The sequence below is a fragment of the Phacochoerus africanus genome, chromosome 4, assembly GCF_016906955.1.
Source record: "Phacochoerus africanus isolate WHEZ1 chromosome 4, ROS_Pafr_v1, whole genome shotgun sequence".
Lineage (NCBI taxonomy): Eukaryota > Metazoa > Chordata > Mammalia > Artiodactyla > Suidae > Phacochoerus > Phacochoerus africanus.
The window spans coordinates 126,837,673-126,863,435 of NC_062547.1; the positions used below are offsets into that span (position 1 = coordinate 126,837,673).

A 25,763-nucleotide genomic window follows, 5' to 3' on the forward strand; every position below is an offset into this window, starting at 1 on the left:
TAAATACCTAAATCAACTTAGAAATCCCAGAAAATGTGTAAAGATAAGGTTAAGCTGATATGCTGAGAAAATTTTAAGAAACACATTTGGGTAAGGAAGTAGCAATACATATTTCATGTGGAAGAAATTCTAATAATTTGAAGTGACCTTATAGTAATTTCAGAAAGTATTTAGGGTAAAATTTAATAAGAGCTAAAAAAAGTGCTAACCAGGCACAGTATTAACAAAAGTTTATTCTTTCTTGGGATCTAATCTTTAATGGGCAAGAAAGAGAGATATTCCCTTTTTACTGAAAACAAAATCAGGATTTGAGGCCCCGAGCCTGTGCTACATTTTCTTTTTTCCAAGTAGCACAACTATCCATTCCGTCCACACAACTGCAAAGGTAACCAAAAATCTCTGCTACTGCAGACGTCAGCCAAAGCTGGTAACTGTCATTCGTTTCATTTCACACAGTTTTCCACCTATTCCTCATATGCCAACATATCAAACATTCTTTACTTGGTTCAAGAGCAGTTTTCTCCATAATTTCCATGAAATATGTTTTCTACAAGTATAAAAGAAAGCAAATAAAAGGTATGAATTCAATATATGGATTCTGTGAAAGAAAGATATGATAAATACAGTACCTCTGATTCTGCAATGGTAAGCTGCTGCTCTCGCTTCTCTAAGTCAATTAGGGTTTTTTGAAGTTTTCCTTCTAGTATTGTATATTCAGCCACCTAAAATATAATGAAAGTTACCTTAACTTTTCCTCGAATTCAAAACACAAGCAATTTCAAAAATGCATACATTATTATTTTACTGAAACAGAGGATATGAGAAGAGGTAAATCATGAATTACATCCAAGTCAAGGCAGCAATTCTTTCTACTATACTCTAAGGAAGGAAGCCAAACTAATTTCTGCTTAGATTATCTCTAGTAATACTCAGTCTCCTGAGGAAGTCTTTCTCCCACTGGGTGATTGGTTAGACTGCTACTAAAATCTTGTGTTTATGAAAAATTAGCTTCTTAAAAAATCTGCCTTGTTCACTACTCCAGTATTCCTTTGAAGCCCTCTTAGTCATTTATGCTCTTTCACTGGAACTAACCCTGGTGATAGGCCAGCTAGTCAGTTTCAAGTCAGTTCTCCTTTTGTTCAGATATGGCCCTTTACCACAGTTGAAATAACTCAGTGCTTCAATACTTCTGAAGCTAGAGCTCCTGCTTGGGCCCCTAGTCTAGTACCCCAATTTCTACAGGCCTAAAGTCCTGCTCTGTCTTTAAGAATGTGAGTCCCATCAAGGATGAGATCTATGTGCTTGGCCTACACAGGAAATATAGGACTCTTGTGGTTTTCTAGCTTTCAGTTCAGACTGATCATATTTACCAAGATTTTCTGAACCACATTTCCGGTCTTTCTCACCATTTAGTCTCCAGGTCCCAAGCCTCAACATGATTTTCTCCATACTACTGCCGCTAAAGCCCTGATTTGATGCTCCTTGAAAGTCTAACATTTAATCCTGTTTCTACCCACTTGGGAAATAGGAAAAAAAAAAGTATCTTCACATATTTGAGTCTAGTAGTGGCCATCATATATTCTCCTAGTCTTTTTTTCTTCAAGATAAACACAAGCTTCAACTATTAGTCACATGTTATGGTTTCCACATCCTCTAGTATCTTGGATTGAATTTGGAGTCTATATTCTACACTAAGTTCTTTTAAAAATATGGTACCCAGATGTGATGTCACTAGTCAGAGACCAAAGAATGCACACTGTCAAAGACTAGGTCAACACATGTCTATTAACTTTGTCTAAAACTGCATTTTCTGTCTGAGGATCTTAGTCACACTGTTTGTTATGTCAAAGAAAATCCTCAAGATTTTTGTTTTTAGATCTAGAATAACTATACCCATTGTCCAAGTCAGCGTTTCACTCTCACGACAGAACTGGACATTTGTCCTTGTTAAACTTTATTTTGATGATTTAGGCCCAACATGATTATTTACTAATTCTTTTAACCAACCAAGATTATTTATTAATGCTGTTAACTCTACCACCGACCTTTGGTTCACCCTTTAAATCCTTAACCAAAATTACTAACATCAATGTGTCAAATTCTGAGTGCCACATGTAAAGACAAAGACAGGAAAACAGGATGATGCGGGAATATTCAAAGCACATGTTCTTCCTCAGGCAACCCAAACATCTGCGTTCCCAGAGGTCTGTCTCACGATGTCTTCTCCTCTCAAAAGACATGACCTCCTTGGGTGAGTTTATCTACGTAACAACACATATATGAAGAATTCCCAAATTTATGCTTCAAAGTCAAACCTCCATCCAGAGTTTCAGACCTATATATCCCAAACCTGCTGAACATGCCAATATTCCCCCCAAATCTCAAACTCAAACTATATAAAATCTGAAATCATTACCCTTTTAAACAAGTATTTATTGAATACCTAGCAGATACCGGGAAAAACTAGGTCAGGTGGAGCCTATATTCCAAGGAAAAACAAACTACAAACAAAGAAGTGGATATGTAATACAATAGTAGATAAATGCTATGAAGAAAATAAACCAGAATGAGGAGCTAGTGCCTGGGGGAAGAGGAAGAGGACACTATTTTGGATACAGTGGTCAGAGAAGGCCTCACGCAGATTATCAAGCAGACCAGAAAATATCTCTCAAAGAAAAGCACTCTATAGATCCTGAGGGAGGTGGCTTATCATGTCTGAGGAAAAACAAAGAGGCCAGGGTGGTTAGAACAGATTGTGTGAACAGGAGGCTGACAAAAGATAAGGTCAGAGAAGCAGCTAGGGGACAGATCACATAAAGCCTCGCAGCTCCTGGTAAGAACTTTGAGCTTTATTCTAAATGTGATGAGGAGTATGATGAGTTTTAAGCAAAGGAGTATATAATCTTCTTCCACTCCTAGCTAAGATGGATATACGTTATAGGGGTAAAGAATACCAAATTAAGAGTTCCCTGGTGACCTAGTGGTTAAGGATAGGGTGTTGTCACTGCTGTGACTCAGGCTCAATCCCTGGCCCAGGAATTTCTGCGTGCCTTGGGTATGGCGGAAAAAAAAAAAAAAAAAAGTAAATGTGGTAATCTAGGAAAGAAATCCTGATTGTTTAAACTAGAAAAGTAGCAATGGAGGTGGTTGGAAATTCTTCATTGCCAGGATACAGTCTGAAAGTGGAGTCAAGAGGATTTACTAATAAACTAGATGTAGAATGAAAGAGAATCAAGGATGACTTGGCTTACAGTCTGAACAACTAAGTAAAAGGTATATCCATTTACTAAAAGAATCAACAGGAAAAAAATTTACATAGGATGGAGATACAGAGTGTTTTTAGACAGGTTAAATTTGAGATGCATATTAGACAGCCATTTAGCAATGTAGTGTAGGCAGCTAAATAGCCAAATGTAGAGTCAGGGGAGAGGCTGAGGGTGGAAATAAACAAACATTATATATTTGTATATATATAACGTGCATAGTGTATATAGCATACATAATGGTATGAAAGTGGCAGAGATCACCCCAGGAGTGAGTATTAAAAGGGAAAAGAGATTCAAGGACTGGACCTTGGAGCAAGCCAATAAAGCCCATAGAAGTTGAGATAAAGAGAAGGATCTACCACGAAAATTAGGAAGGCGAGACCAGTGAGGTCAGTAGACTAGTAGGATAAGTGAGTAGAGAAATTCAAGTAGAGGAAATGTTTTAGAAAGGTAGAGATCAAATTGGGTGAGGATGAGAGAGGGTTGTTTAAGAAAACCAGTGTGAATTAATTTTTTCGGGAGAGTGAGAGAATAAATTGATTAGGGAATGCAATAGGACTGCAGGGTAGTACTGAGGATGCCTTAAGGTTCGAGATCTGAACCATCCTTAATTTCAATGCTTTAACATCCATTCCTCCTTTTTTTCTCCATCATCTCATCACTGCTGTTTTTAGCTTTCATTTTCTTCTATATTTATTTTCCTGGACTTCCCGACTTGAGTTCCACATTCCACTATGCCATCCACTATACTTCCATCAGAATGATTGTTCCAAAATGAAAACCTGATCTCCACATTCCCTTAAATAAAAATCTTTATGAACAAAAATTCTCAAATTTCTATCTTTACCAAGCAGGGTTTATCAGTTGAGCCACAGAACACATAAAGCAATTTAGATGATTATTTTTTCTACATTCTCCTAGAATGGTACACAACTCTACCATTGTAGATGCACAGGAGAAAAGTTAATCCATTACCAACAAGGGCTACCTTTGGGCATTAAGGCTAAATTCTCTCAGAAAACTCTGGCTGAGAGAGGCTACAGGATCAAGTCTCTACCCCTCAAATGGAATACAAGAGGATTTACATTCCAAAGGCCTCTCCCACCTTATTTCTTGAGGACACCCTTTCCTCCCTTCTTCCCACACCAACCTACATACAAATTTCTTAATGTAAAGCCTATTTCAAACTTCTCTATTTAAAATGTCTTCGAGTCCCATTGGCAGTATCTACTAATTTTCGTCAAAGTGGAAGCATGATCTTATCTTTGAAACACTTCCTCATGCTCCCTTATGCAGAACTGATGTCATCCTTCTCTGTGGGTATGTGATAGCTATCTCTGGCTATCTTATGAGAAGTCATAAGGAAGACAGAACAAACATTATCTCAGCCATTCAGAGGGCAGAAGAGGACTGGAATGTTGTAAAGGTAATCATAACTTAGTTTAAGAAAAATTCATTAGTTAACAATCACTGGATTTAGCATCATCATCTGTTCAACAAGATGATTGGAAAGGTTAAACGGTAAAAGGAGAAAAAAATTACCAATACACTGGGTCCTGGAAATAAAGATTTGGTAAGTTGCAAATATCTCATTTTACCCCAGAAACTACATTATCTACTTCAAGGTTAACTAAGGCTTCATTTATTTGGGATAGTTTCTGTATAAGTGAAAAAGTTGACAACTGAAAAAGATGAATTATTGAATTATTTTATGAAACAGAAAAAAACCTTCCACAAAAATAATCCATTCTTTTTCAGGTGACAGAATAATTCTTCTTATATGGTCTCAAAAGATCTCTCTCTCTCGCAAACACACACACACACACACGAAAGATTTAAAAACCAAATAAAAACCCAATCTACCACAGTGACTTATCTTTAGGTACAGCTCAAATGCATAAAATACTCATTTACTATTACAAATACAACACTAAAATATTTGTGTTGTTACGTAGTTCACCATCTCATCTTGAATTGATGGGGTACTAGCTCGTTATCTTTTTGGAAGTAAGAATAGCTTTCCTAATAAGTAAACAAACGCTCATTTACTATTAGATCATTACATTGTGCAGAATAACAGAAATAAAAATAAATTAATTGTAAATGTTTCACTAACATTTCAAAGACTCCTTCAGGTAAACTTTCAAAGTACTGAATAAGTTACAAACTGTTTTTAAAAACTTCAGCTAATAAAAAAGGTTCATATATCATGGGCATAGAAATATCAGTATAAGATTCTCAAAACGCTCAGCTTCAAAAGACTCCATCTTATTAAGGAAAAACGGCTTTCCTTTTTTCTCTCCAGTGACTCAATTTTACAGTGTCTTATAAAAATTTTAAAACCTGATCACATTTTAGCACATCCTACTTCACAATATTCTTTCAAGATAGGACACATTAAAATAAATGAGTTGTTACTCTTGAAATGTACTTAGGTTAAAAGAAAATGGAAAACTACAATCTACCTTTTCAACATGACCAACTTAGATAAACAGGTCAGCCATTTATAGACAGGCATATTTCTAATTTCAATACTTCTGATTGGAGTAATTATTAACTAGTGAAGAGCTCATCAATTTGAGCTGAAATGGTGGCAGAAGTTGAATACTTGGAAACCAACTAAAAATTCTCAACTGAAAAGATCATTATTACCAAGATAACAATCAAGAATTACTCATTTTTTCCCTTTTGCAATAGAAAGTTCAACTACGTCACAAGTTGGGTTTATCACAATTCTGATAAATTCTGGTTTTTCAAAATTTAACACGATTTGAATTTTACAAAACATCAACATTGGAGAACTTAACTGCATTTTAAAAAATGGCTAAAAGATTAACTTGTCTTAAAAATGAAAAATTCAAAAAATTTAAATATTTTTCAGCTTACTCAGACTCAGATTCATGATACTACAGTTGAAAACTATAAACACTACTTAATATAAAAGTCTCTTTCAAGTAAAACTAGTGTAATGTTTAAATATGTGTAAGGGCTCTTAGTTATTTGGTTATTTGAACATTTCTTAAAACGGAAACTTTGATGTAGTCTTTTCTTTTTCTTCCCTTAGGTTTTTGTTTCTGTTTTGTTGTTGTTGTTGTTGTTGTTGTTTTTAAGCCCACTGGTCTTTCAAATTTTCAATGATTGAAAATTAAGTTAAACCAAGTCAAAGGTCTGGAGACTTTCTGCTTCCACCCATAAAGACCAACTACTCCCTTCTATAATTACAACCACAAACTGTGCAACACCAATGAAACAACTGTTTTCGCACATTGGGCAGTAGGCTGCACAGGTCTATGATACCTGGGAGATAGGAGACAAAGCAAGTTCTATGATAACTTTAGCTCACTGCCTGAAGGCAATTTCCAGACTATCAGAGAAGGAAAACCCAAACACAGCCTATCAATCTTCCTTAGTTGAGAAAAAGACCACACTGGAGAAGTTGTGGCAACTAAAACACATTAGGAGAGGAGGGAGATGCATAGAGAGTGACCACCAGAGACATGCAAAGTAATCCCCTCAAACCCGAGGCTGAATACAGACCTGAGGTGAAACATCATGAGGCTGGGAAAATTACTATTGTAAATCAATAGGCTCAGTAAGTCCCAGGGCTCAAACAGTTTTGAGAGTATTTTACTTTCCTACCACCAAGTGGAAAGATCTTGTCATACACTAGGCATCAGGTAGCATCCTCAAGATGACACTGCTATATACCCTAATGCTAAAAATGCTCTGGAATCATCCTAACACAACTTCAAAGGACCAAACGCATCCCAAAGAATTAAGTGAGTACCAGAACAAAATCCAACACCCTTTAAAGGAATACAACAAAATCCAGCAACCAATAGTGTAACTTTAATTTCGGGCATCCATTAAAAAACTACCAGGTGTGTGAAGAAGCATAACAATATAATCTATCACCAAGAGAAAAAAAAAATCAATAGAAACAGACCTCAAAATGATACAGATGGTGGAATTAACAGATAATCTATTATAAATATATTCCAGATACTCAAGAATGTAAAGAAAAACATGAACATAATGAAAAGTTGAATATGTTAAATGCAACTTTTAGATATGAAAAATGGAGCATATGAAATGAAAAATTATGCTAAAAGGGATTAATGGCAAATTAGACCCTTCAAAAGAAAAGATCAGTGAACATTAAGTCATAGCAATAGAAAAATATCCAAAATGCAACACTGAAAAGAAAAAAAGACTTAAAAATAATCAAATTATCTATGGGACAATATCAAGCAGGCTAACATATAGGTAAACTGGAAACTAAGAATGAAAGAGACACAGGAAAAATATTTGAGAAATAAAAATCCCAATTGTTCCAAACTTGATGAAAATTATTTTTTTAAAAACAAACACACCTATAATCAAAGAAGTTCAAAGAATCCAAACAGGATGAACAAGTGTACATAAGTACACACACCACCACAAAGCCCACATAATCATACTGCTAAAAACACTGATAAAAAAAATCTGAAAAGCAGTCGGAGGAACAAAGAAACCCATTACACACAGAAGACCAAAGTTAACAATGACAGCAAATATTCTATCAGGACAATACAAAAGAAAAGCTATCTACCCAGGAACCTATACCCAGTTGAAAAAAAAAAAAAAAGTTTTAATGGAGGCAAAATAAAGACTTTCTCCAATAAAACTTGACAGCATTTATTGCCAGCAGACTCATACTACAAGAAATGTTAATCATATGGCTAATATAAAAGACATTATTGCCTCAAAGTTTAACTTCTTTAAAAAGTAACTGATTAAAGAAAAAATAATCTATTGCAGGGTTTGCAATATACGCAGAAACAAAATACATGATGAGAACACATAGAATACAAGTGAGGAAATGGATATATGCTGTTGTAAAGTTCTCATACTATATATGAAGTGTCATATCATCTGAGGGTATATTGTGCTAAGTTAAAGATGCATATTGTATGCCCTAGAGCAACCACTAACCAAAAATAAAACAAAAGAGGGGACGGGATTAAGATGGCAGAATAGAAGGACTGGAGCTCAACTTCTCTCCTAAGAACAACAAAATTCACAACTAAAGACTGAGCACTCTTCACCAAGATGGACCGGAAACCTTAAAAAAGATACCCTACTCCAGATGAAAAAGAGGCCACGTCAAGAGGTAGGAGGGGCGATTTCGCGATATAAGCAACCCCATATCCCCTGGGTGGGAAGCTCCACAGACTGAAAACTAACTGGTTCACAGAGACTCACCTATAGGAGTGAGAGTTCTGAGCCACACATCAAACTCTCACGTGTGGGGATCTGGCACAGGGAGAAAGAGCCCCGGAGCATCTGGCATTGAAGGCCAGTGGGGCTTGTGCACAGGAGCTCCACGGGACTGGGGGAAACGGAGACCCCATTCTTAAAAGGCGCACACAGACGTTCACGTGCACTGAGTCCCAGGGCAAAGCAAAGTCTCCAAGGGAATCTGGGTCAAACCTGTCCACAGGTCTTGGAGGACATCCTGGGAAAACAGGGGTGAATGTGGCTTGTTGTGAGGGAAGGACATTGAAAGCAAAGCTCTCGGGAATATTCAGCAGTTGTCTTTCTCTGGAGGTGGCCACATTGGGAAAATCTGGCCCCACCCGTCAGCCAGTGGCTGAGAAGCCCCAGGGCAAACAACAACCCAGGTGGGATCACAGCCCCACCCCTCAGTAAACAGGCTACCTAAAGACCCCTCAGGCACACAGCTGCCTCTAATCCCATCCAGAGACTAAGCCCCACCCACCAGAGGGAGTAGAATCGGCTCCTCCTACCAGGGGGCAGGCATCAGAACCTCCCATCAGGAAGCCTACACCAAGCCCCCATACTGACTTCAGCCACAGGGGGGCAGACATCAGAAGTAAGAGAGTTACAACTCTATTATCTATAAGAAGGTCACCACACCAAAAACCTATAAAAATGAAAAGACAGAGGACTATAACTCAGATGAAGGAGAAAGGAAAAACCCCAGAAAAACAGCTAAGCCATGAGGAGATTCTCAGCCTCCAGGAAAAAGACTTTAGACTGTTGATGCTGAAGATGATGCAAGACATTGGAAATAAACTGGAGGCAAAGACGGATAACTTACAGGAAACACTGACCAAAGAGATACAAGATATAAAACTTAAACAAGAAGATATGCAAAATACAATAACTGAAGTAAAAAATTCACTAGAAGCAGCTAACAGCAGAATACAGGAGGCAGAAGAACAAATAAGCAAGGTGGAGGACAGATTAGTGGAAATTACAGATGTAGAACAGAAAAGAGAAAAAAGATTGAAAACAAATGAAGAGAGTCTCAGGGAACTCTGGGACAACGTGAAATGCACCAACATCTGTATTATAGGGGTGCCAGAAGGACAAGAGAGAGAGAAGGAGACAGAAAAAATATCCCAAGAGATAACAGCCAAAAATTTCCCTAACATGGGGAAGGAATCACTCACTCAAATCCAGGAAGCACAACGAGTACCATACAAAATAAACCCAAGGAGGAACACCCCGAGACACATACTAATCAAACTGACCAAAATTAAAGACAAAGAGAAAATCTTGAAAGCAGCTAGGGAAAAGAAACAAATAACATACAAGGGAACCCCGATAAGGCTATCGGCAGATTTTTCAGCAGAACCTCTGCAGGCCAGAAGGGAGTGGCATGATATACTCAACGTGATGAAAGGAAAAAACCTCCAACCAAGATTACTCTACCCAGCAAGGCTCTCATTCAGATTTGAAGGAGAAATCAAAACCTTCACAGATAAGCAAAAGCTGAGAGAATTCGGCAACACAAAACCAGCCTTACAACAAATACTAAAGGAACTTCTTTAGGCAGAAAAGAACAAGAGAAGAAGGAAAGGAAAAAAAGCAGCAAAAACAAATCCAAAGCAATTAATAAAATGGCAATAAGAACATACATATCAATAATTACCTTAAATGTGAATGGACTAAATGCCCCAGCCAAAAGACGTAGACTGGCTGAATGGATACAAAAACAAGACGCATATATACGCTGTCTTCAAGAGACCCACTTCACTTCTAGGGACACATACAAATTGAAAGTGAGAAGATGGAAGAAAATATTTCATGCAAACGGGGATCAAAAGAAAGCTGGAGTAGCAATACTCATATCAGACAAAATAGACTTTAAAATGAAGAATATTTTAAGGGACAAAGAAGGACATTACATAATGATCAAAGGATCAATCCAAGAAGATGATATAACAATTTTAAATATCTACACACCCAACACAGGTTCACCACAATATATAAGACAACTGCTAACAACCTTAAAAGGAGAAATCGAAAATAACACAATCATAGTGGGAGACTTTAACACCCCACTTACAGCAATGGACAGATCAACCAGACAGAAAATCAATAAGGAAACACAGGCCCTGAATGAAGCATTAAACCAGATGGACTTAATATTTATAGGACATTTCATCCAAAAGCAACAGAATACACATTCCTCTCAAGTGCACATGGAACATTATCTAAGATTGATCACACCCTGGGCTACAAAGCCAACCTCAGTAACCTTAAGAAAATTGAAATCATATCAAGCATCTTTTCCAACCACAATGCTATACGACTGGAAATCAACAACAAGAAAAAAACTGCAAAAAACACAAACACGTGGAGACTTAACAACATGCTACTAAACAACCAATGGATCACTGAAGAAATCAAGGAGGAAATTAAAAAATACCTAGCAGCAAATGACAACGAAGATACGACACTCCAAAACCTATGGGATGCAGCAAAAGCCGTTCTAAGAGGAAAGTTTGTAGCAATACAAGCCCACCTTAGGAAATAAGAAAAAGCCCAAATAAACAAGCTAACGTTACATTTAAAGCAGCTCGAGAGAGAAGAACAGACAAGACCTAGTTAGTAGAAGGAAAGAAATCATAAAGATCAGAGCAGAAATCAATGAAATGGAAACAAAGAAAACCACAGAAAAGATCAATGAAACGAAAAGCTGGTTATTTGAAAAGATCAACAAAATTGATAAACCCCTAGCCAGACTTATCAAGCAAAAAAGAGAGAGGACTCAAATCAATAAAATTAGAAATGAAAAAGGAGAAGTAACAATGGACATTGCAGAAATACAAAGGATCATAAGAGACTACTATATGCAACTATATGCCAATAAAACGGAAAACCTAGAAGAAATGGACAAATTCGTAGAAAAGTGCAATCTTCCAAGACTAAACCAAGATGAAATAGAAAAAATGAATGGACCCATCACAAGAACTGAAATTGAAACTGGGATTAAAAAACCTCCAACAAACAAAAGTCCAGGACCAGATGGCTTCACAGGCGAATTCTATCAAACATTTAGACAAGAGCTAACACCTCTCCTTCTGAAACTATTTCAAAAAATTGCAGAGGAAGGGATACTCCCAAACTCATTCTATGAGGCCACCATCACCCTGGTACCAAAACCAGACAAAGATACCATAAAAAAAGAAAACTATAGGCCAATTTCACTGATGAACATCAATGCAAAAATCCTCAACAAAATATTAGCAAACCGCATCCAACAATACATTAAAAGGACTGTACATCATGAACAAGTGGGATTTATCCCAGGGATGCAAGGGTTCTTCAATATCCCCAAATCCATCAGTGTGATACACCACATTAACAAACTGAAGAATAAAAACCATATGATCCTCTCAATAGACATGGAAAAAGCCTTTGACAAAATCCAACACCCATTTCTGATAAAAACCCTTCAGAAAGTGGGCATAATGGGAACCTACCTCAACATGATAAGGCCATATATGACAAACCCACTGCAAACATCATTCTCAATGGTGAAAAGCTGAAAGAATTCCCACTGAGATCAGCAAGAAGACAAGGATGTCTGCTCTCACCACTACTCTTCAACATAGTTCTGGAAGTCCTAGCCACAGCAATCAGAGAAGTAAAAGAAATAAAAGGAATCCAAATTGGAAAGGAAGGAGTAAAACTATCGCTCTTAGCAGATGACATGATACTATACCTAGAGAATCCTAAAGACTTTACCAGAAAACTGTTAGAGCTCATCCACGAATTTGGCAAAGTTGCAGGATACAAAATCAATATACAGAAATCGACAGCATTTCTATATTCTAACAATGAAAAAGCAGAAAAGGAAATTAGGGAAACAATCCCGCTCACCATCGCATCCAAAAGAATAAAATACCTAGGAGTAAACCTACCTAAAGAAACAAAAGACCTATACTCTGAAAACTACAAGCCACTGATGAAAGAAATCAAAGACACAAACAGATGGAAAGATATACCATGCTCGTGGATTGGAAGAGTTAATATTATCAAAATGACTATACTACCTAAGGCAATCTACAGATTCAATGCAATCCTTATCAAATTACCAAGGACATTTTTCACAGAACTTGAACAAAATATTTTAAAGTTTGTTTGGAAGCACAAAAGACCCAGAATAGCCAAAGACATCCTGAAAAAGAAAAATGGAGCTGGAGGAATCAGGCTCCCAGACGTGAGACTATACTACAAAGCAACAGTCATCAAAACTGCATGGTACTGGCACAAAGACAGAAATAGATATCAGTGGAACAGGATAGAAAGCCCAGAATTAAACCCATGCACCTACAGCTAATTAATCTATGACAAAGGAGGCAAGAATATACAATGGAGAAAGGACAGCTTGTTCAATAAGTGGTGCTGGGAAAACTGGACAGGCACATGGAAAAGAATGAAATTAGAACACTCCCTAACACCATACACAAAAATAAACTCCAAATGGATTAAAGACCTAGATATAAGACCAGACACTATCAAACTCCTAGAGGAAAACATAGGCCAAACACTCTCCGACATAAACGACAGCAACATCTTCTCAGATCCAACTCTCAGAGTATTGACAATAAAAAGAAAAATAAACAAATGGGATCTAATCAAACTTCAAAGTTTCTGCACAGCAAAGGAAACCCTAAACAAAGCAAAAAGACAACCCACAGAATGGGAGAAAATCTCTGCAAGTGAATCGACTGATAAGGGATTCATCTCCAAAATCTATAAACAACTTCTGCAACTCCATACCAAAAAAACAAACAAGCCTATCAAAAAATGGGCAGAAGATCTAAACAGACAATTCAGATGGCCAAGAAACACATGAAAAGATGTTCAACGTCACTCATTATTAGAGAGATGCAAATCAAAACCACTCTGAGGTACCACCTTACACCAGCCAGAATGGCCATCATCCAAAAGTCTACAAACAATAAGTGCTGGAGAGGGTGTGGAGAAAAAGGAACACTAGTACACTGTTGGTGGGATTGTAAATTGGTGCAACCACTGAGGAAAGCAGTATGGAGATTCCTCAGAAAACTAAACATAGAACTACCATTTGATCCAGCAATTCCACTCCTGGGCATCTATCCAGTGAAAACCACAACTCGCAAACACACATGCACTCCAATGTTCACTGCAGCACTATTTATGATAGCCAAGACATGGAAACAACCTAAATGTCCATCGACAGAGGAGTGGATCCAGAAGATGTACATAAACACAATGGAATGTTACTCAGCCATTAAAAAGAACGAAATACCAGCATTTTTAGCAACATGGATGGACCTAGAAACTATCATGCTAAGTGAAGTAAGCCATAGAGTGAGACAACAACATCAAATGCTTTCACTGACATGTGGAATCTGAAAAAAGGACAGACGGAACTTCTTTGCAGAACAGATGCTGACTCACAATCATTGAAAAACTTATGGTCTCCAGAGGAGACTGTTTGGGGGGTGGGGGGATGTGCCTGGGCTGTGGGATGGAAATCCTGTGAAATCAGATTGTTATGATCATTATACAACTACAGATGTGATAAATTCATTTGAGTAATAAAAAAAAAATGGAAAAAAAAAAAACCACATGCTTCATCCAAAAAAAACACACAAAAAAACAAAAACAACAGAGATACTGCTAATAGGGCAACTATAGAAATAAAATACAATCATAAAAAAATTTTTCAATGACTGAAAGAAAGAGTAGGAAAACAGAGAAAAAAAGAAACAAAGACTGTTCATGACAAATTGAAAACTGAAAGCAAGATAGTAGATTTAAACACAAGTGTGTCAATAATTACGTTAGATGTAAATGGTCTAAAGACAGAGACCTGAAATAACTTCAAAGAATTTTCTAGTCCACACCATGGCCTGTCTCTTGGTCTGGTATAAGATACCACCTTCCCATTGCTTATCTTGTCCCACTTATAGATATTTCACTGACCACTATTTAAAGACTTAAATTTGGAAAATTTGAGACAAGCCTAATTTTTTTATTTTTTAGATTTGTTTTACTTAGTACTTGAATGGTAATAAATATTTAATTTTTGTTTTCTGGAGTAAGATCAGACGATCTCATGTTATCATTTTTAAAGATGTAATTTAATTTATGACTTAATCCTTAAAAGTTTTTGGTGGTTTTATGTACTTATAAATTATAATGTAATATTTATATATACTTAAATATTCTATTTTTCTACTTAGATTTTTCTCAAGTATTCAGTTTTTCTATTTATTCACTTTTTGAACAGCTAACACATCTGCAGGGTTTAAAAACCAAAGAGTACAAAACACCTTACAATGAAAACCCGTTCCCTCCTAAGCCCTGACCCATCCATCCATTTTATCAAGCCAATATAGAAACACTATTAATTATTCCTTCCAGAGATTTTCATTAATGCATATAGCAGATATTATCATTAATATTCTTCCTTTTCTCCTATTTTCTAGAAGCTATTACCTTTTTCTTTACTAGTGATTCTCTCTCTCGGTCCCTTTTCTTCCATTCCTCTGCAAGAGCTTGCATGTGAGCCAGTTCTTTCTGCTTTAGCTACAAAAGTAAGAAAAATTAAGTTAAAAAAGAAACCCTAAATATTTAAAATAAACAAGTCAGTTGTTTTCAGTTAGATAATTAACAATAATAACAGATATATTTCTTTCAGGCATGCTATTTTATTTAAAACAAAACAGAGATGCCTGAGGCAAGTAATACCCATATGAGTATAATTCAGGACAGTATAAAGCTAATTAATGTTAAACTACTTTCCACCTCTCTTGTTTAACAGCTGATGATCCCAGTTTCCAGAAGGGTAACCTAAATGAGGGGTCTGAAATGCAAAGAAAACAAGTTCTTTTTTTTTTTTTTTTTGTCTTTTTGCTATTTCTTGGGCCGCTCCTGCGGCATATGGAGGTTCCCAGGCTAGGGGTCTAATCGGACCTGTAGCCACCAGCCTATGCCAGAGCCACAGCAATGCGGGATCCGAGCCATGTCTGCAACCTACACCACAGCTCACGGCAACGCCGGATTGTTAACCCACTGAGCAAGGGCAGGGACCGAAGCTGCAACCTCATGGTTCCTAGTCAGATTCGTTAACCACTGCGCCACGACGGGAACTCCGAAAACAAGTTCTTAACCTCTGAATTCTAAGATTCATGCAGAAAGTTTAGAGGAATCCCTCTGAGTGGCTTTTGCTGTCACATTTTAGTAATTTTTATTCTCAATTTCCCCTCCCGTCTTTTTTTTTCTTTTTAGGGCCACACCTGCAGCATATGCAAGGGGCCAAATCAGAGCTGAAACTGCAAGCCTATGCCGCAGCCATAGCAACACTACATCTGAGCCACTCCTGAGACCTACATCACAGCTTGCGGCAATGCTGGATCCTTAACCCACTGAGCAAGGCCAGGGTTCAAACCTACATCCTCCTGGACAATGTGTTGGGTTCTTAACCCACTAAGCCACAACTGGAACTCAATTTATTTTTTAAGAGTAGAGCATTCTTGAATTTCAAAGACTAGATAGGCTCCCCATGAAACAGAGAGAGAAAAGTCTACTGTGGAGAAGGATAATTATACTAAATAGATAAAAATAATTTTAAACTAATATTTAAAAAGTAACCTGATTTTCAAAAATGTCTTCTTGCATCTCCTTCCACATTTCCAGCTCAAGTGCTGCTTTGTATTCTAAGGTTTCACGAGGCTCTGTCTGGATTTCTGAAGGACAAGGTGCTGGAGGGAGAGAAGATGGCTTTTGATGTACAGCAGATAATCCCTAAGATACAAATGAAAAAAGCATATTGAAACAAACATACTCATACACATAAACACATTCAGTCCACTTTAAAGAATAACTTCATAACATTTAATGAAATACCTGAGATGAATCAGAGACAAAAATCTCACGCATTTTTACTAGTCCATAATCTTCTAGAGTCACTGTGTAAGAAAGATCTATTATCCTGTTATTTGACCTAAAAATGAAATCAGAAATATTTTAAAACTGATGGAAACACTCTTGTATTATTTTCCCTTTTATTTCCCCAATTCTAGATCATTGAGTAGGTAATATTTCTTGCACCTGACATTTGCTGCTCAAAGTGTAACAGCTTCTATAGATTTCAAGATCTTCTACATACTTGATTTTATTTCATCACAAACACCATATTAAAAGTACACACCTATATATGTATTACAAAATGACCTTAACAGGTATAGATTATTTTAAAAAACTGGAAAAGTATAAAAGAGAGATTTTAAATTTCAGTGCCCACAAGTAATTACTTCTAAAATTTAATTTCCTTCCTCTCTTTTTTACACACACACACACACACACACACACACACACACACGTACTCATGAACGGTAAAAATCATAGTTTTGTCCTTTCTTCCCATTTACACAGGAGGATTTTCTCCTGTTTAATGGCAAATTCAAAAATGTAATTTTTAATGCCTATGAAACATACTAATGAGTTTACAGAGTAAAATTTTAAAAACTTAGTAATTCCTCTACCATATACATAAATTATTCTGAACTCTTTCTACTTTTCTTGGGAGGAACACACTCATTCATAAATTTTTTATGGCTAAGAGCACTGTTTCAGGACTAATTCCTAGAAATAGCACAATTTTATACAATTTTAATAATAATGAATACCCTTATATCACACAACAGCATTTACCATTTTTCATTAAATAAAAAGACAAAATGTTAGAGGAAAATAACATTTTGGCAACAAAAACACATGGCTTTGTCCAAACCAAACCTGAATGAATGAATTCCACACAATCTGAACTCTTAATCAACTTCCACATTTTCTTCTAATCTCAGATTTCTCAAGAAATGTATAAAGTAAAATGAAGCCCTATCATCTCTGAAATTTTCACTTAATAAACCTCTTAAAACTTCTGTCCACAAAGCAGGGCAACAAAAGTTAATATTCACAGCAAACCTCATTAAAATAACCTCAACAAATAATAATTATATTCTACTTATGATGACAGAAAAGAATGTTGATTTTAAAAAGAATTTTCAGTTAACCAGAATAACGGATTCTCTAAAAACCTGTTCCCAGATCTCCAAGTGAATAAAAGGCTTTGCTAAACCCTTCACTCTCTGGAGGTGGCTATGAATGAGGAAGAGGAAGGGAAGAAATTTCAGTAAGAATTTTAGATCTCAGCTGTGTACTGGGCCAGATTTTCTTTTGCATTCTTACTATACTTTAAGGTGAGTGAAATATAAAATTAAATTTAAATTTGTATTATTAAATATAAAAAGATCATTCAACAAATATATTATTTTGTCTAAAATATGTGAAATCAAGTTTTTTCACTGTTGGCAATGAATTCCAGAGCAAAAAATACACTTACTTTTTCAGGTGCCAAACAGTTGCAACATTCTCAAACTTGAGATAGGAGGCAAAAGTTAAAATATTTTTCAAGGAAAAAAAAAAGCCTCACCTTATAACCTTATAATTACATGATAAATTTGACCTTGAATTATTAAATTAAAAAAAAAATCCAACCCTGAACTTAAAACTGTCAGGCCAAAGAGAGGGAAGAGAAATACTTCCTCAACACTCTGAATAAGTAAACACTCTGTGAGTGTTTAGTAGGTATCAGAAAACTAAGGAGCAAACTGGGATATAGCTCCCACAGGTCAGAGAAGAAAGATCAGAAACAAAATGACAAGAAAGGATAAAGTAGCTAATCAGAATAAAAAGCAAAGCTAAGACCAATTATAGGAAATACATTACCCTTGTGCTGCTATAATAGGCACGCATTCACTGTACGTTTGTCTCCAACACTGTTCACCATTAGAACCTAAAAAGCGAGTTTTTTCTGAAGACAAGATGTTAGAAAGTTGGATTCTGGCAATTCCCAGTAATAAATCTTTACTCATTTTATCCTTGTGCCATAATTCAACCAGCAATGGAATCCTAAGGAAAAGAGAAACATGTGTTCATACCTATGAACTCTGAACTAAGGCTTCTTATACTGAAATTTCTAAATTCCTTTAATAAGCCAAAGATGTTTTTGTTATCTGGAATGTAAAGGCTCAATTCCACGGTAACAAACAGAAAACACTACTACATTTTTTACACCTCTTTCTATGCAATGAAGAAAACACTTCAAACACTACTATTCCCACAAATGGTTACATGATGTTTACTCTTCATTCTTTCTCTTAAAATTCTTTGAGTCGTGATACTCTGAGAAAGTAAAAAGACATTTCACAGATCTCATTTTTCTCCACAAATCCATTTCAGATAGCTGGATGAATACCTCCATTTTATACAGATGAAAAAACAAAAAGCATATGATGTATTATGGTCATTAAGAGAATCAGTAATAAAAACAGTTCATATTTATCTTCACCTATTATACTAGGAAAAAGCAAGGCTACTTTTCAAAGTTCCTCCATTACTCATATATTATTTTAAGCAAGTTCTAATATCCAAACACAGGCAAACAAGATATGAAAACCTAAAAAGAGCCTTCATATCCATATAAAACTTTATAGTGAAAGCGCAAGTATCATAGACATTAATAGTCTGTTTCTACAGTCTCAAATACATAATAAACTGCTGTGGATTAAATATATAGAAATACCTCTTGGTTTTTTTGTTTGTTTGGGTTTTGTTTTTGTTTTTGTTTTTGGCTGTGCCCATGGGCATACAGAAGTTCCAGGGCCAAGTGACCCAAGCCGCTGCAACGACAACGCTAGATCCTTAACCCGCCAAGCCGTAAAAAAACTCCCCTCTTGTTAGTAAAATACAAATCTTCAAGAGCTGATTTGAGAAAATAATATACATATCATGCATCCATTACCTCAAGAAGGTATCCTGCAGCTGATGAGGCATTGTTGCAAAATCAAATGCACAGTAAGATTGGGGAAGAAAAACTTCCATGTTTTTCCGAACTTCTACAGGTGGATTAGTCATAATAGGAGCTGCACTTCCAAAGAAAGGATATGAGTACCTAGAATTTCAAAAAAACAAAATCTTACAGTTTGCAGATAAGGTTTTATAGTCCATTTTTTAAAAAAGTATAATATGAATATTATGAGCAAACAGAATTCTTAAAAGAGACAAAGGGCACAAATACATTATAGTTTTACTCCTGTCACCAACTTTAAAATTATACAAGTATTTTCAGTATTGATATAAAAATTACAGAAATTATAGAGAAAATGCTTATTTGGACAGCAAGAGTTTACAAAGTTGTTTTATTTTTATTTTTTTATTATTTTATTTTATGTTTTTGTCTTTTTTTTGCTTTTTCTTTGGGCCGCTTCCACGGCATATGGAGGCTCCCAGGCTAGGGGTCCAATCGGAGCTGTAGCCACCGGCCTACGCCAGAGCCACAGCAACGCGGGATCCGAGCCATGTCTGCAACCTACACCACAGCTCACGGCAACGCCGGATCGTTAACCCACTGAGCAAGGGCAGGGACCGAACCCGCAACTTCATGGTTCCTAGTCAGACTTGTTAACCACTGCGCCACGACGGGAACTCCTACAAAGTTGTTTTACAAGTCATCTTCCAATGATCCTCTGGAGAATTAGGAGAATTCTGATATTGTGAAAGCAATGACACCATGTTACGAAGAGATAGTGACTTTGATATATTCCAAATAAGAGAAAGATTTAGAAACGAAAATGTCTCCACTAAACTAAGACAGAGCTGCCACATGTTTAGTCGGAGTTCCTTGAAGGCATGGGTCCTATTTTTTTCATCTTTGCGCTCCTAAGAACAAGTTTTTGTCATACAGTAAATCATCAAGAAATGCTTGCTGAATTTAATTTCTAAACCTAGTTTCCTTTATATAGTAATGTCCTGACTTTTTTTTTTTTTTTTTTTGGTTGCACCTGCGGCATGTGGAAGTTCCCAGACCAGGGATCGAACCCATGCCACAGCAGTGACAATGCAGGATCTTTAACCTGCTGAGCCACAAAGGAAGTCCTATCCTGATTTTTTTTTTGGCCTCACCCAGAGCATGCAACACATTTTAAGTTGCCTCACCCAGAAACAACACATTTTAAGTTCAAGAGTCAGTGCATTTTAAATACGACCACTAAAAAATTATTTTAAATGCCTACAATTATTAGAATAGGCAAGACTGTCATCTGTCATATCACCAGTGCCACCCAGGTTTAAGTTTAAAGTCAATGGAACATAACCTTACCCCCTTTGGGCCACTGATTTAATTTAACAAATGTTATTACAACTTCTTTGGTGACATTTCTCCTCAGAAAATAATACTTCGAAACAAATCAAATCACACCTTAATATACAGTTGATTGGAAAACCAACTTCCAAATCATGGATACTCCTTAAGTCTATTGAAAAGCAAAAATGATGTGATGTTGCAGGAACAGCAATCTTCTGTCCTGAAGCTGTTTCTGAAGCCATAGGTGTAGTTACTGGCTGGGCCTGTGAAGCCGGTACAGAACTGATAGCTAAAATGAACATAAAAATTTAAATTAAAAAAAAAGAAATTCCATTTGCTAACAGTTTCTCTTAAGTTATTCAGGTAATTTAAAACTACCATCTCATTTATCTTCAAATAAGGAATCTATTTGATTGTATAAATATATGAATTGAGACATAACCTTCTCAATGTGATTTGACCAAAATTACGTAGCCTTTAATTCCCACTACAAAACTGTGTAAATAAGAGTTTACTCCCAACATATATTGCAAAATATAAAAGCATACAGTACTGATGCAGTCATGTACGACAGCAGCAGATGCTAATTTACTTCTAAGAGGGAGTAACAAAAAACTTAATATTTGAGACTTTCTGCAGGTATAATTACATCACTTTTTAAAAAGCAGTTTGGTTATTTGAGGTACATATGACATAGTCTAACAAAAAACTAACACTTGAAAAGACAGAAGTACCTAGTTCAACCCAATCACAAAACAGAAGTGTTTAGTGAATGGCCCAAGTCGTACAGCTACTCAGTGACAGAGCTGTAACTTGCACCCAAATGTCTAACTCCTAATCCACCACTATTCTAATCACTTACACTACTAAATTTAACTGTAGATCCTTATGTTACAGATGGAAAAAATTTTAAAATACCAGATAAATATGCATTCTCAGACTGTCTCAACTTTGAGATCAGAAATGATTACTATCAGTTTACTATAGGAAGCAATTAGTAGTTCTTTTTCTCTAAAATGCCAAAGAATTCAAGATATCCATGAGTTCGCTAAAAATCAGTTTGAAACTACTATGCTTCTTTAATTTCTTTTGAATAAGCTACTATTTCTAGGATGAAAGTAGATGAAAAATTTTCTTACCTTTTAGCAAGTTCCATGAAGTTAAATAAACTGCAGTTACTTTAAAGTGATTTTTTTCCCCCCACTGGCACACACTACTGGCTCTTTAAAATATTTACTTAGAACCCATGAAAACTCTCAGTCATTTATTATTAGATGGCTGAAAAATCTATACCTAGAAGATCTATAAAAAGCATATCTTACCCTTTGGATGTGGTTTTGTGTCCTTATCGTACTGTAAGCTTTCCACTTCACTTTCTGTTGCATCATCTTTTGTTGGAGGTGACTGGTTGTGAGGTGGGACAGGGGACACGCTTGGAGATTTTGACCCAGTATGTGTCTTCTCCTTTATGGGGGTTAAAACTCTCTTCTTTGAATGGTGTGGCTCATGTTCATTCTGGGTCTTTAATTCAATTAAAGACTAAAAACAATTTTTAAATAAAGTATAATTTGCAAAGAACTTTCCTTCATACTTAAGCAAAAAAACGTGATGTTGTTTTTTAAAAATATAAGCTTCCTTTCCCCGTTTGGATATTCCTAGTCTATTTTTCTTCATAATTTGCCAATTTTCTTATAGCATCTAGGACCAGAAAAAGGAAGATTGAACAGGAAGGAAATATGATATCCAGAGCTCAGCATCAAAATGTATCCTAATGTGTAAAAATGGATATTCAATAGAAGTCAGGCATAGGTGTTACTGGGAATGGCTATTTCTATCAAGGCAATACAAAGGAGGACTTTATTGCTAAAAAACAAACCAAAAACCAAAAACCCAGATATCTAGTATGATTTTCTTCCTTTGCTCTACTACCCTCTAAAAATACATGAATATATGTCTTTTTGAGCTCTCACTTCTCTTCACAACCTACCTAAAAATTAGTTCTTTAAAAGAACAGGACCCTAAAGATGACTCTGGGGCTATATATAATCCAAAAACAGATACGTTCAAATAAATGCCTGTCTCTATTGCCTTGAGGCAGTATGAGGACTATGAAGCACTGATGAGCCAAGAACCTTATCTCAGCTAAGGCTGAGTCAACCAGGAGAGAGGCATGAATGCAGATTCCCAGAAACTAGGTCTAAAACTGTTCTCTTTTACCAGAGTTCCTTTTCTGCCACAGACACTGCCTGAGCTGGGGGTGTAGGGGATGGTTTCCACTACATGAGAACACTGTGCTAAAGGCTCTGGATAGAGTCACTTATGAATGCCAGCAGAAGCCACCGCACTTTTCAGAAGGGTCTTTCTGGAGAGGCAGTATCACACGATGAAGATCACCAAGAGTAGTAAATACTTTCTTACGCTAGGTAACTCATTAGAAGTTCAATTTTGGCGACTAATCCTGAGCGACATCACAGAAGCTGGAGAAGGGGAAGGAGGATGACTACTTGCCTGGGGGTCTATGCCTTCTCTCTGCAGAGCCACAGACACTCCCACCGTGGGGGCCAGCTCCACAGGAATAGGTGCAAGCTTTTGTTTGGCTCGATTTGGGGGGTCAAGAGTGAAAGCACCCTCAACTGTGACTGGGCGGTGGTTGATTTCTGTACTACCCTTTTTCAGTAATCCAGTTAAGGGTACTTCTGTACTTCCAAGCGACTGGTCTCCACAGCAGAGATGGATCTAACATACAAGGGAAAAATCAAAGTCAGGTTTTATGTTTTCTCCTTTACCCTAAACACATAAACTTAACAAAAAGTTATAAAACGATCCACAGAAGGCAAACAGAACGCAGGCTAACTTAATGACCTGCAGTGACTAGGTAAGATTTGCTCACATGATTGTTAAAACTGTGGATAAGGCACAAAGTTTACCCAGAACTCAATAATAAAGCTATTAATTTATTTTTTTTCTTCCAGCACTGCACACTCCTATGTTATCACCTTCTTTTCTCTTTGGTGAGTTATGGTTAGCATTTTACTATGCTATTTTACATATGCATAAAGAATCATCAATACATGAACTTAAAAGGAAAACAAATACCTCAAGCATTATTTTCCATTTCCATTTCAACATCAATTTAAACACAGTCCTTAAAAAAATAAGTGGGTGGATCTAGCCCTATTTGGAAATGAGTGAACCACAAAAAATTCTGTTTTACTCACCCATTAAATACCTTGAGTGTTTCTTCTTCTTGCTTCACAAAATTTATATACAAAAAAGAACTTTAATAGTAAAAGGTAAAAGAGAATACCTCTGGGGTGGAATGTCCTGTTAACCACTGCTAGCTAATCAAAACTTCAACCTTACCACCTTTTATAACTACCGAAAAATAAAAAGAAAGCTATTCTAGCTATGCTACGTAACTATTCGTTTCCCTTACTACCCTGAAGTCTCAGCAAACCTAGTATTCATATGAACAATATGTAATCATTATATAAAGATATTTTTAGCTCTAATATCAGCAATGACCACTATATGGGCTTATAAACATCTGATAAGCTCCAAAAATACTTGCTAAAATAACTTTTTATTTCAAGTTTTAACCACTCAAAATTTCTAAACAGTCAATGTTATTAGGTGTGATATATTTTTAGGTATGAAAAAAGGAGTTTCATGTCTTAAATGTCCATAAGAATCAAAGTAATAAATCAACGGTCTTGTTAAGGACTGATGAGTTAGATCTCAAATAAAATTCCAAGTGCTTTTTTCCTATATTTCATCATTTTATATACCCTCCAACTTTCTAAATACCTTAGACTTAACAGAAGCACCTCTAAAATTTAGCTCCACTAAAAATTCTTAATGTCCCTTTTCACCTCCTACGCAAAATCTAATAAAGGACCACTTTTCTTTAAAAAACAAACAAACAAAAAAACTACCTAACCTTTATTTCACCACCCCATTTCCGTCTGATTAAAAGAGTAATTTTGTACTAGTTAAGGTTCACTTTTAAATAGAGTCCAATTTAAAAGTGGTTTACAAAAACACTCGATTCAAGGGCAGGTTTTAGAAAGCTGTTTTATTCCTTTGCTTTTAAAAGCAATAGGCTGTTTAAGTTCTGCGATATAGAGTGTGACTTGTATGGTGACAGCTAATCTCCACTAACAATAATGAAACCTGCCTGGTGCCCACAGCTTCAAGCTCCAGGTACAATTTTTTTATTATAAATGACTGAAAAATGATCTACCTTTTTTCACAGTATCATGGTAAGGCAGTATTATCTCCTAAAATTCTGAAATAACTGTTATGCTGTGACTTTAAAAGTCAGGGTGATTCTCAAAAAATTAAAAGATGTGGCAGAAATATGATATCCACTTCAGAAGTAAGAGAGTTTAGGTACCTCTATAATGCTCAAAAAAATCATCTCTAATGAAAAACAATTTTCTGCCATACGTACCTGTAGCTTGGAATGAAGAGCCAGGTAAATGCGAAGAATTTCAACACTGCTACGTATTCGAACAGATGCTCTCTCTGGCTCAAAGTTTGGGTTGATCAGATCATTGAAGGGTTCATTTGTAACATCATTTCCCAGTAACGAATAGTAAAAGAAAAACTCAGGCTGTCTTTCTGGAAGTTTCATGGTACAGGGAATTAACTAAACATTTAAGGGGAAAAAAAGATTATTACTTTATAAACCACTAAACATGCTTAAAAATGTTGCTAACACTAAAAACACTTGCTAAAGTGATTTTTTTATTTCAAGTTTTAATCACTCAAAATTTCTAAATCTTTGCCAAATTACTACCAAATAATGAGTTAGATTAATTTTATTTTTATTTTTATTTATTTTTTTTTGTCTTTTCGCCATTTATTGGGCCGCTCCCAAGGCATATGGAGGTTCCCAGGCTAGGGGTCGAATCGAAGCTGTAGCCACCGGCCTACCAGAGCCACAGCAACATGGGATCCGATCTGCGTCGTCTGCAACCTACACCACAGCTCATGGCAAC

At 36.2% G+C, this 25,763-nt stretch overlaps 1 protein-coding gene across 4 annotated transcripts in view; it reads right to left on the reverse strand.

The window, feature by feature from the left end:
- Nucleotides 1-25,763, reverse strand: part of CEP120 (centrosomal protein 120) — an 86,430-nt gene that overhangs the window by 32,072 nt on the left and 28,595 nt on the right. For all 4 annotated transcript variants that reach the window (XR_007134581.1, XM_047778509.1, XM_047778510.1 and 1 more), the window contains 10 exons: nucleotides 25,214-25,411; nucleotides 23,269-23,496; nucleotides 22,083-22,299; nucleotides 20,875-21,049; nucleotides 19,420-19,569; nucleotides 18,345-18,527; nucleotides 16,464-16,560; nucleotides 16,209-16,361; nucleotides 15,054-15,143; nucleotides 630-722 (listed from right to left, as the gene is read on the reverse strand). Coding sequence is in view for 3 of the 4 variants with exons in the window: in XM_047778509.1 (XP_047634465.1) it covers nucleotides 630-722; nucleotides 15,054-15,143; nucleotides 16,209-16,361; nucleotides 16,464-16,560; nucleotides 18,345-18,527; nucleotides 19,420-19,569; nucleotides 20,875-21,049; nucleotides 22,083-22,299; nucleotides 23,269-23,496; nucleotides 25,214-25,411 (1,584 nt within the window). In the remaining variant the exon portion in view is untranslated. The remainder of the gene's footprint in view (nucleotides 1-629; nucleotides 723-15,053; nucleotides 15,144-16,208; nucleotides 16,362-16,463; nucleotides 16,561-18,344; nucleotides 18,528-19,419; nucleotides 19,570-20,874; nucleotides 21,050-22,082; nucleotides 22,300-23,268; nucleotides 23,497-25,213; nucleotides 25,412-25,763) is intronic.